At 45.6% G+C, this 12,364-nt stretch overlaps 1 protein-coding gene across 12 annotated transcripts in view; it reads left to right on the forward strand.

Annotated features, from left to right (window-relative positions):
• The window catches only part of CHD2 (chromodomain helicase DNA binding protein 2), a 91,397-nt gene that overhangs the window by 38,004 nt on the left and 41,029 nt on the right, over window positions 1-12,364 (forward strand). For 11 of the 12 annotated variants that reach the window (XM_069798489.1, XM_069798490.1, XM_069798488.1 and 8 more), the window contains one exon: window positions 10,794-11,013. The exons of the other annotated variant lie outside the window; for it this stretch is intronic. In XM_069798489.1, the coding sequence (XP_069654590.1) occupies window positions 10,794-11,013 (220 nt within the window). The remainder of the gene's footprint in view (window positions 1-10,793; window positions 11,014-12,364) is intronic. 12 annotated transcript variants of the gene reach the window in all.

A 12,364-nucleotide genomic window follows, 5' to 3' on the forward strand; every position in this document is an offset into this window, starting at 1 on the left:
GCAGTTCCCTGTTGCACCTCCTAAATGCCCTGGTGTGAGAATGGTTTCTGCTACAGAAGCTGCAGGGCTGAACAAACCCTTGCGTCTGTGTCCAGCTCTTGCCTTCTCTAGCACTAAAACATCATTTTTGGGGGGAAAAAAAGGTTGGGGTGGGTTAGATCTCAGCCTGTTTTCTGTTCAGAGAGGTGGAAGTCTGAGGTCTGAAATGGTGGTTTTTTTGCTCAGCGGCCACCTTACAGAGGCAGAGTGCTCTGCAGTCCGTGCTGCAGCCTTCGCAGAGCAGAACACCCTCGTTTTACGTGGCAGCCATTTTATGAAGATGTAGTTACACACGAAAGAGGAGGATTTGGGGGGCGGGGGGAGGAGGGAAACGAAGAGGTTAAACGAAAACCGCCCTCCCTGGCTGCCGATGACAGCCGAGGGCATCCCTTTCCCGTTTCGGTGGTGCTCGGGAAGCCCCCGTTCCCCGCGAAAGGAGAGGGGAAGGCTGCCCTGCCTGGCATTTTGGTGCGGGTCCAGTTGAGTCACAAAATGGCTGTTCCTTTGTGCCGCATAGCTGACAGACATACTGCATTGCACTGTGTGTACTCTAAAAACAGCAGGAAGTTGCTGGTGGGGAGTTCAAAGGCCATCTTGTGCTCGCCGGCGACGGCGATTGGCTGCGCTCGCCTGGTAACAGGCGGCCGGCGGCGGCGGCGGAGCTGTGCCTGCGCCTGATGGCTGCGCGCGCCGCCCCGCCGCTCCCACGCCTGCCCCGGGCTCTGCTGGGCTCTGCTGGGCTGTACTGGGAGCGTGGCCCTGCGGCGGGTGGCCGCCGCTGCCTTCCCTCGCTTCCTCTCATCTGGCGGCCGCGGGCTTTTATTTTACTTTTTTTTAATAGTGCAGGCTATTTTGAGAGGCAAGTGACTTGAAAAGGAGCAGGGTTATTTTTGGTGCGGCTTTTTGCCTTTTTTTTTTTCTTTTTTTTTCTTTAACTTCAAAGGGAATTGCAGAATATAGTAGTATTCCTGGAACATCTGGCCTTTTTTTATAGCGTTATGGCTTTCAGCATCCTTAAATCACTAAAGCTCACTCTTGATTTCAATGTGCATTTTGCAACAGATTTTTTTTTTTTTGAGCCGAGTGGAAACATTAAACACGTTTCTTAAACTGCTTTTAACTATGAGTTTCAGCTTTTCATCCAGGCTGACGGGTTTATTTTTTAGCTGTTGTGGCCATCGTGTATGTACAGAGTCTTTCGGTTTCATTTGCACTGCTGGATTCTTTAACAAGGATTTTTTTTTTTTTTTTTTAATTTCCTCCCTTTTTAAGCTTTAACCCTTTACGAAACTGTCCGGAGGCTTTTTTGGAAAGGGAAAAGGCTTGGTCAGTGCAGGAGACAAAAGGAATAATGTGCAAGGAATTCATATGAATAATGATGTAATCTGTGTGCAGCACAAAGGAGATTGTTCTTGTTTTGCTTTGTTACTTCTGTTTCACATTACCCTCTCGAAGGAAGCAGTCTCATCTAATTGAGAATGCACAATTCTGAGACTTTCAACTTCTCTGTTTCCTGTTTTGTGATTGCTGCCAGGAATGGATACAATACATACAGTGCTATAAAAAAAGCTCACCAGCTGCAAGAAGCTACATTTAGCTGAAATTTAATCTCTTCTGGATTGTTCTTTTTAGTGAAACATCTTAAGATAATGAATCAAATTTTATGTAGTCTCTAAATGCATGACTGTTTTGCTGAATAAAAATGGAAAAACAGGATTAAAGAGCTCACCTGGGTAATTCTGTAACCCTGCAAAAATGCTTCTGTGGCACACGGTGTGCGCTGCTGCCAGGACATTGCTATGCTTGTGTGCACGTGCATGCATGCGTACTCCCACGCTGCTCCTGCCTAAATTTACTAGTGCCTTCAGCCAAGAGAAGCTGATGTGGCTGAGATTGTAGATTAGAGCCCGTTCCGCTTTCTGTTGGGTTGATGTTTCACCTGCTGTACTTTGAGGGCAACAGTTGCCCTTATCTGTACCTTCCCCATTTCCTATATGAGCTGAAGCTGAACTCTCCCACGGCTCAGGGAGAAATAATGTCGTGTTGCAGTGCCACAGGGTCATACCCCGACCGCTTGTAGGGGATGGCACTTCTGAGAACACAGGATCTCATGTGTGTGTCTTGGGAGCAGCGTGGCTGTCTGCATTTGGGCTACAATAACCACGTTTGCATTTGCATTAAAACAAACATTTCCACTGTTAACTTTGTGTTAGAGCTTTGAGAGGGCTCAGAGGGAAGGCCAGGGAGGCAGTGATGATTAATTTTAATCTTTCCAACTTGGTATAGGGAGAAACCACTTTCCATCTTTGTTTCACCCCTCAGAAAGCTGTTCATGTGATTAGCAGTTATTGAGTTGCTAAGCCTGTCTCTGAGGAATTTTTATACTGACATGTCTCTCTATTCAGGCTTATCACTGCTAGTTTTAAGGAGCAGATGAGGGTACCAGTGGCAGATGCAGTGAGACCAGCTGCGTGGTTAAGTACCTGGGACTGTGAGCGGGAGTGTAGGGACTGAACTGAAGCTTCTGGTGCCATGGCCTTGCTTCTTTTGAACTCGAGACTAAGCTAAAGTAAACCTATTTTGGGTGGGTTTGGCAGTTTATGCTGAAATTGCATCCCTTATACATAACCTGGAAGTGTGTTAAATCCACTGTATCTTGTCTCATGTTGCAGACAACAGTTCCAGCAGGAATTGCAATGATAAATTAGGCTCTTAAATTCTGAAGATGGAGAAGTGCTTCTAAATCTCCCATTGCCCCTAGCTGAAATCCAGCTCAGGAAGGTGGTGACAATGGATGGGGAAAGATTCTGTTCTGCATTCTCTCTCCTCTCCAAATACAAATACAAAACCAAATACAAACAGAAAGGCACTGGGGGAGGAGGTGGCCTGGATTACCATAATTAGATATAAGCAGCCTTATAGAAAAGGATGTACTGTTCTACTGACATGGTGTCTTACATGTATTCTTCTGGTATGTTTTTATTAAAAGATGTGCGCTGAAATGCCATTTGAAGATGCTCTTTCAACAGGTGGTGGTGTGCTTGTAGAATCTGCCTTTTTATCCTGTAAAGGATCCTTGAAATCAAAGCAAAAAAGACTAGATGAAAAATTCACACCTAGTGACTTGCAATGAAGCTTTTGTAAGTCTGTCATGCTGTTAATGCCTCCTTTTTCTTGGAGCAAGGAGTGTCTTGCGGATATAATAAGAAGCAAAATGTTCATGAGCCTTTCCAAAAGTGCAGTAGCTCTTACTACATCACTGCTTGTAAATTATAATTTTCAATATACAGCTTGCTTTATATTTACCTGTGGGCTGAGATAATCTACGCTGTAGTATATGTGTTTTTCTGGCCTTGACTTCTAAGGTTAAAAAAATAAAAAGTTTGAAACAGTGATCTCAGATTCCCTTCTGGTATTGTGCTGGTAATGCTCGCGTGGCGTTTCGTCTTGGCAGGGCTTCTGTGGAGTATGTTTGCCAAGCGCCTGGTGCTTCACAGACGGGATGCTGAACACTTCATTGCTCACGAACCTTTACCCTGGCTGTGAACAAGTGTGTTGCAATGTCAAGAATCCACTGACTCCAAACACCTGGCTCCATAGGAAAAAGTTGTGTTGTAATTATTTATGTTTCTTGCAAGTTTTATTGCTAGGTATAGATGACTTAATGGAATTGCTAATATATTAATTATAGGAGTCATTTGCATCTCTTTCATGAGGAGGAACCTCTGCTGTTAACTACAGAGTTGTCACCAGTTGAGAGCTTTGAATGCCATGTGCTCTCTGTAGAACAGAGGCTTACTGATGAGCCTTAAATCTCTTGGTTAAAAACAGCTTTTAACAGTCACTTGGAATAAAACCCTCAGGCCAGGTCAGGCTCCCCTCTTCTGAACTGCAGATCACCTGGAACCAGAAAGGAATTTGTGCACCTTCACGTTCTTGTTAATGATTTTGGGTCCTAAATGTCCGTATTACTGCATTTCTTTAATCTGTTAGGTCTTAAAGGAGGTTTGCAAACGTTAAGGGAGAAAAAACAACCACCCTTTCTCTACTAATTTAAACCAAAATTGTGTGTGCGCGCTCTAATGCCCCCCCCCCCCCCCCCCCCGCCCCGCATCTACACGTCCTTTGCAAAAAGTCGGATGCTGCCTGTGTGCAGAGTTCCCTTTGTGCTGCCACTGAGCTTTAGCCTGGCTGTCCCTGCTGTGACAAAGCAGAAGCTGTGGCTGGAATGGCAGAGGGGCACAGGGAGTTAACTCCTCCGTGCCCGCCGTCGGCCTTGCGGGAAGGTGTGTACCGCTGGGTGTCGGGAGGGTCTCAGCGGTGGGTGCTGCCAGGAGCCAGCCCGGGTCCTGCGGTGGGTGCTGGACGTGGAGCGCTGAAGCGCTCTGCCCCCTTCCCGGCGAGGGAGAGGTGGGCCCTTTTCCAAACCCTGAGAACTGCAATTGTCCTTCCCTTTCTGTGCAGGGGAGGGGAAGGATGCTGCCTTTGGAGATTCTCAGTGGCGCTCCTTAATCAAGCAGACGGGTTTTGACTCCTTTTGTCACTGTGCTATTTTGGTTTTTTCTTTTCTTTTTTTTCTTTTCCCACTAAACATCCCAAGCGTTTTCAGCCTCTGGCTCAAAGATCAGAGAGCAAGAGAGCCAGCTCTCCTAATCGTGAATGAACTGCTCGTTTTGCTTGCTTGTGCAAGCATAATGTGGTGTCTTTGTAGTGGAAGGGGAAGGAAAAAAAAACCAACCACTTTTGGAAAATACTTGTCATTCAAGATAACCCAACGTGCTTTACCGGGAGCTGCAGCAGAGCAGTGAGGGCTATATTTAGCTCACTGTGTGCTCAGGATTGCTTTGCCTTTGGCGTTTGGGATTCCTGTGCTGGGGCAAGTAGCAGTGGCTAGAATGTGTGTGAAGATTTCCCTCTGCCTCCTCCCCTTCCCCTCCTTTGAGCCAGGCTTGGAAACCCGCACAACCCAATTCAGATGGTCATTTAGATAGGATACCTGCTGAGTGCATAATCCCTCAGTTACAGTAGCACCAATGGCCCTATTGTGCCTAGTGCTGTGTAAGTGTAATTAACACCCTACCTCTGCAAGCAAGGTTTGCAGGCGCATGTGTAAGAACTGTATATTCCCCATAGTAACTCTTCTCATTTGCCTATTTAAGAAAAAAAGCTGCTGGTCACAAAACGACCTTGGGGATTTTTTTTTTTTTTTTGAAGGACATGTTGGTTATTTGGCAGGGGCAGCCCTGTAACCTGGGGAATGTTTGTTGTGCCCCTTGAAAGCTTGCCCAGAGTTGGCCAAATTATATTGTCAGTATACAAAGTTATTTGAGACTTGCTTCTAAACAGTATGAAAAGGCTGGCTGTGTTTTTAGTATATTCTAATTTAAGTTCCTACTTTGAGACAGATCATTGTTAGAAATACATACCACGCATGGGTACGGATAGTAGAGTAGCAGGAATATTTTTCTTCCTTCCCCCCATTTCCACTTTTGCCTGCAGAAAATAAGTTGGGAAAAGCTCTTTCACCGACTGACCCTTCTCAATGCTTATCACTCAGAAAATCTTTACCTTGGGAGACAGGCAAGCACCAATCACTCTTTTTAATAGACTTTTAGAATAAAATAAAGGGAACTCAGAAAGCTAGGAATGAATTTATTTTTAGTATCACAATCTGAGTGGTGTTCGCTTAGCTCTCCTGCAAGCTCCATGCGCTGTCTGTATGGCCTTGGCTACACTTACTATAGCATTTACTCATGTTTTTTTCCCCAAGGCAAGGGATAGATCCCATGAAGTTCTCAGTTCTCTGTGGTCCACATATTATCCCCTCTTCATCAAGTGTTATCCCCTCTTCATCGGATGATCTATGGCCAGAATCAGTCTTGTGTTTCCCTGCCTTGTTTAGCCTAGAGGTGAAATTTAATGTGGCTTGGTGCTTTTTTACAGCTACTGTGTGACTTGGGTACATGCATCAACATTAAATGATGGTGCTTGTTTTAATTTGCAATGTATGTAGGCATTTTGTATATGTTCATATAGTAGGGAGCATCACATTTATAGATCAGATATTCAAAGGAAATGCTTAACAGCAACGTGGTATCCAGCTGAGTCAGCATATTAGCATCTTCTGTAGTTTGTCGCTGTCCCTTTGTGTATACAACAGTTTGTGTGTAGGTCACTTCAGGAAGACACGTGTGTTTAAATAGCTTTAAACTGGTGGCCTTCACTGGCTTTGCTGATCTGTGTTTTGGAGTAAATCTCCCTTTTCTCCTCTGCAACTCATCTGGGCTGCCAAATGTAGTATAATTCCACTATCCCTGGTTCCTGTAAAGGCTTGGTCCTGATCTTACTTGCTAAGCCAACAGAGACCTATTTTGCTGTTTCTCTGGGCTAGTCTTCTGATGTGTTATCAAGTGCAAGTGGCTCATGGAGGAGTCCAGCGGCCCAGTCAGTGCTGGCAGAGGAAGAACAAGGTGAGTACTGGGAACACGGGCTGTGGAGTGAGGATGGGTGGGAGAGGGGAGGGGCTGTCTCCCTGCTTTGGGCTTTTGGTGGCAGGAAGCCGAGATGGGGTTGGACACCTGGCTGTCAGTTATCCACAGGACACGTGAAGCTGTGTCCAACGACGCACAAGGGTTAAGCATATGTTTGCCGGAGGGGAACAATAAACTTGGTTTCTGATATTATCCAGCCCCTGATGTTATCCAGCCTTGGGAGTTTGTGCCAAGGACCTTCTTGAGCCTGCACGGTGTGGTTTTGCTGGTGCTGAGTCCCTGTTGAGCTTGCGAAGCCCAGAGGAACATTGCTGTTTGGATTCAAACTTGTTTAGATTCAAAATGTTCACAACAATTCTTAAAGCTAGGAGGAGCTTGGCTTGTGGGAGGGTCTTGGGTCATTAATCCTCCTTTATCCCCCTGGCTGAATTCAACTTCTGTTCATCAAAAGCCAAATTTTAAAGTCTGGGGCAGAATGGTCTTAGTTAGAGCCATTCCCTTGTCAGCTCTTGGAAATGCGTATTGGGTCATTTTTTCAGCTTGTCTTGCACCTTCTGGAAATATATATACTGTTTGTACTTGTTGAGAGCTTATAAAAGGTTTTGTTGCTGTTAGCAATGATGATCCCCTATAAAATGAAGTCATAAGTGAAATATTAAACACTAAGGCTGGAGGCTTCAGGCATGCTCTAATTGCCTTGTAAACTTAGATGCCTGATTGTAAAGGGTCTTATCGCTGCTGTTCAGCTACTTATTTCTTGGAAGGAACGTGTCCTTCTTGGTAAGGGATGATTTGGTTTTCTTCTTCCTCAAGCCAAGAGCAGGCTCTTAATTAAAACATAATTCTAACCTGAAGTATTTCTTAGAAACCAGGGGAGCATATTTGGCTGAGTGTTAGCAGATCTCAATTTTTATAGGAGTTTCTCACTTCAAGGGAGTTACCAACAGTCCAGCTGTAGCTTTCTTGATGTTCATGGGTGTTTCTCTGCCGAATTTAGTGAAGGTTGGACTGGTTGAATTGTGACTTTTGCGACAATTAATTATAGCTTATCCCCCACTTACAGTTTAATTGAAAGTAGGTCTTGTTTGGATGTTAACTTAGGGGGATTAAAGCAGGGCATATTCAAAAAATAGCTTCTGAAAAGAGGACTTAAATCTCCAGTTGTGTACAGTGTAAGGCCTGACTTGACATACAATGTTGCTAATCCTTCATACTCTGTTGGCAGGTAGAAATGCTTCTTGATTGTCTTGGTGATAGAAACTGAGGATTCTTTTATGGAATTAGCCTTTTCAGTTCTCTTTTTTTTTTACTCTATCAATGTAGAAATAAAGACAAGCACATATCCTTTTGCCTTTATAACAGGTTGTTTATTAAAAAAGAATTATTTGCAACAACCTTCAAAAGGACATACCACTTCTCATCTACATTTCTTTCCTTAGTAGGGCAAGCACATGCATACTTGTACATGCAGATGTGAATGTCATCTATCTGTCACTAGAGAGGCTGCCCTCTTTTCAGATGACACCGTTCACATCTTGAAAAAAAAATTATAGTGTCCAGATAATGTTGTGGATAAAGCACATGAATTACAGCTATTGATGTGCAGAAAGGCTGTGTCCTTGAAATAAAGTTTAGGGCCTTGAGAAACAAAGAGCTCCAGAGTGGGAGGAGGCTAGTAATTACAGTTCTGCCTTTAAACAAATACTGCCAAAGCTGTCTGGCCTCAGTCTAGCCTGGGTTGTTATAATTTCTTCCAGCTATTGCTAATAAATCTGATTGAAGAAAAGTGTCTTCCTCTTTCATGTGTCCCCGTGGAACATGGGATGCCAACATGACTCAACCAGAGCCTGATGTTGCCACTTTGCGTCGTGACACTAGAGGTTTGGATGCCTCTGGATCCCATTCTTTCGTGGAGGTCGAGCCTCCGTCCCTGCAGGAGGCTCTGCGGGACGGTGTCCTGCCGAGCCCTGCCTGTGGAAACTGGCTGTCCCCAGAGCTGCTGGAGCATCGTTTCCTTGAGTGGTGTGGCAATGCTTCCTAATAAAATTCCCTTGGTTTTCTTGAAAAAGTCCTTTCTTGAAAATTCTCCAGCACGGAAGTTTCATCACTCACTCTTAAGTAGACTCAGTTGCAAAGCCATGTGTTTGAGCGGGACGTTGGGAGCAGATGTCAGCAGATCTGTGAACGTGCTCAACGAGAAACCGTGCGGAGGGCGGCAGGCGAGCAGGGAGAGACGTGGTGGACGGTGCTGGCGATGGGGTGTAGCAGGAGAGCACAGCGATGGAGGGCTGTGGTAGAGAAGAGGGGACTGGAGGTTGCAGAAAACGTAGAGGAAGGGACAGGTGGTGGCAGGGCGTAGCGAGACGGCTGTGCGTGGGGCTGTGCCTTTGGTTGTTGTGGATAGGGGTAGGAGTGAGCGGGTGGCCTGGAAGGATGGTAGTTCAACTTGGCTTTCCAGCCCTGCTAGGAGGAAGAGATGCGATGCCCCTGTCTCCTTCGAAACCAAGCTGGGACGATGCAACCGGTAACCGTCGGTGAAGGTTCACCCTCCTATCTTTGCTGAAAAGGCTCCGTTTCTGTTACTTCAGCCTCAGAAATTCTCACTCCACGCTGTCTCTTTTTCCCCTGCGCGTGCTACCCTCTTCCATTTCAGGACTTGCGAACAGACCCAGAGCAGCGGCCGCCACCGCCACGGAGTCGCAAGATGGTGGAAGAGGGATGGCTGTAAAATGGCGGCTGGGAGCCTGGCTGCGCGCCCTGCGCCGAAGGGATTTCTGGAGCAGGTTCCCGCGGCGTTCGGCTGCTGCCCTCTGCCCGCTCCCTGGGAGACGGCAGCCGGGAGCTGAGCTGCTGATGCATGAGCTGCTGGGGGCCAGCCCCCTTAGGTTTCACAGATACCTGAAGAATTTTTATCTGAGAGTGGAAAACTGGCTTCCGTGGTGTGTGTAAATGAGCCCTGTTTGCATGTGGATATACCTATGAATAGTAGCTGACTCTAGCGATCCCCTCTCTGTAGCGTGTATTGATTTCTGTAGACCTGTATGTAATTGTACACGTGCTTTTGCTTTTTTGTCCTTCTTGATCTGTGCCTTCGGGGTATCTTGTTACTTTTGTAGTTTCGTACAAAAGGAGGAAAAATTAAACATCTGGGTTCCCTCTGCAACGTTTTCCTGACTCTTCTTTTCATGATGTTCTATCTGCAGCATGCCCTTAAATACTACACAAGCATCCAGCTGCAGCTCAGGAGCTGACTTGGAAAGAGATGCTCCTTGTTCAAAAAGTTTGCAGTCTTGTTACTGCTGCACTGCATTTTGGTTTGTGACAGAGTGGGATTTGTAATGCTGCCACACTAGCATGTATGTTGTATGTCGTAATGAGTTTTCTGTTTTCTTTAATTGGATTTTAAATGAAAAATATATGTTGGAGGGATTGGGCAAAGGTATTTGAGTATTTTGGCCACCTAAAATAGTTTGGCCTCTCATTGATTTCCTTTGTTCAGGAACCTGCATTTAAGTGAATGTTCTGTATATTAACCTATTTTAATGCAAAGGGGAAAAAAAAAAAAAAAAGAGGAATACACCTATCTGATGTTCTACTCTCCCATTATTAGCTACTTGAGAAATGCAAGCTGTACAGCATTGGTGTAATCCTTTAAACAGGAACTGCCCCAGCTACATGCCTGTACAAGCTCCTTTCTGCTGCTCTGTTGCTGAATTTATTCTTTCTGCAAGAAACATGGTATTTACTACAATATATAGTATTATGCATACAGTATTTGGTGCTGGCCTCTTTCAGAAATTGGATGTCGGATTTTTGAATCACTGGCCATACTAGGGTGTAGTGGAGAGCCATGCCGGAGCAGCTGCTTATGTTTAATACAGCTGGATGGTCTCTGGACACTCCAGCTCCTGATAAACCTTATTCTTGCTTGCTCTGAGTGAGCCAGATCCTCTCTGGAGGACCTGTGCTGGTGGTACTGTTAATGCTTCTCTTCATGTTACCATCACTCTTTTTGTTTTGGCTGATGAGCAGGAGGTACTGTACACTGATTTGGAGCCTGCAGTCTTGCCCGTGTGTTCAGTGCTTCTCCTGGGAAGGAATTACATCTGCTTCAATGCGCCCGTTTGGGACCACACAGTTCACACTTGCATTTAGGCTATTCCAAGCCTATCGTAGCTTGGAGATGGCTCTGGTTTGCTCGCTGCGTATTTCAAAGCTGTGACAGTGCAGTTAAAATGTAATCTCTTCTTTCTCTACCATCAGTCACTCGGCATCCGAAGAAGCCTCTGGCTCTGACTCTGCAAGCCAGTCTGAAAGTGAGCAGGGCAGCGAGCAGGGCAGCGAGTCAAACAGCAGCTCGGAGTCCTCTGAAAGTCAGTCTGAATCCGAAAGTGAATCAACAGGTTCGAAATCCCAGCAGACCCCTCCTGAAACCAAAGAAAAACCGGCCTCTAAGAAGGAAAGGATAGCAGATGTTAAAAAGGTATTGCCCCCACTGCTCTGCATAGCTGTGTTACCCTTGTGCCCAACATGAAAGGGCAGACGGCAGGACCTTAATGAAGCTCTCTTCAACTTCCCCGCCACTTTGCATATTGACCAAACAGCCTTCGACCCCTGGTGTCCCCAAGTCACTCGTTGGCTGTTTGGTCTGTGTGCTTGTGCCCTGCTGGTGTCATCCTTGTGAGCAGGAGCTTGTGTGTTTGATGGAACAACCCTCTGGGCACCAGATAGATAATGATGGGGCTGACTGGTGCGAATGAGGGCAGGTGCCTGTCATCAATACATGACCCTGTCATTTCATCCTCTCCCTCCATCTTTCCACTCCTCTCTCCTATCTGTCCTCTGCCTCAGAAGTAGTAAAGCTTCCCCATGTGATATATAATCAGGAGAATGCTTGTCTAGGATTTGGGCCACTTTGGTTTGTTTCCATCACTGTCTTCCTTTTTGAAAAAAGTAAAGAAAAAAAAAAAGGAGGAGGAAAAAAGCAATTTAACTTTAAATATTTAAATTGTCCAGAACAGTGGTTCTTTGTTGTCGTTTTTTTTCTGCAGCTTCCCAGCTAGCCCCTAGCAATACCCCCTCAAATAGCTGGGTTTGCCCTCCATCTGTTGCTACACAGGCATTGCAGGTGTCTAATGCACTGGTGTCCCTCTGGTTAGCGAGCACCCTCTCCAGTGCAGAAGCTGTGCCTTGGGTACCTGCTTTACCTGAGGGATGGAGGCACCTGAGTAACACACTGTAGTGTGAGGTGAGAGAGAGGAACCCAAATACCCATTTGGAGACAGGAACCTGGTGAACTGAGTTTACTTGGAGGGAGGAAAATCAGGTTAGGTCAGTTATTTTTTGTTTGTTGTGGTGTGTAACTATCATGTTCTTCTTGTTTGCACTTTGTACAGCTTGTTCATGAGAGTGAGTTTTATGGAGAAAGTTGCTATGTATGTAAAGACTGAGAAGGAAGGGTAGGTAGTGCTTTCAGCCTGCGCTCCCCACGTACCTGCAAGGGAGAAGTTAAGGATTTTGTTACCAGCTTCTTCCTCTCACAAATCTCTAGGCTGCCTGCTCAGGTCGTGGCTAAATCTCATGTGTTCAGACTGGCAAGGAAGAATACGTTTATAAGGCCGTTGTGGTAACACAATATTCAAATTTATGTTTTATTGTTGGTAAATGGGGATTAAAGGAAGATTTTCTCTTCCTCTGTGGGCTTCTAAGAGCATGTCCCTGACAATAAACATTAAAATTATCCTATGAGGGAGTGCATCCATACATAGGGTGATAATTAACGTGGATGAAACATGAAAAGGTCAGGGCACCCTCTAATAAGAAAGCCTCTCCCT

This window comes from Haliaeetus albicilla, chromosome 12, assembly GCF_947461875.1.
Source record: "Haliaeetus albicilla chromosome 12, bHalAlb1.1, whole genome shotgun sequence".
NCBI lineage: Eukaryota > Metazoa > Chordata > Aves > Accipitriformes > Accipitridae > Haliaeetus > Haliaeetus albicilla.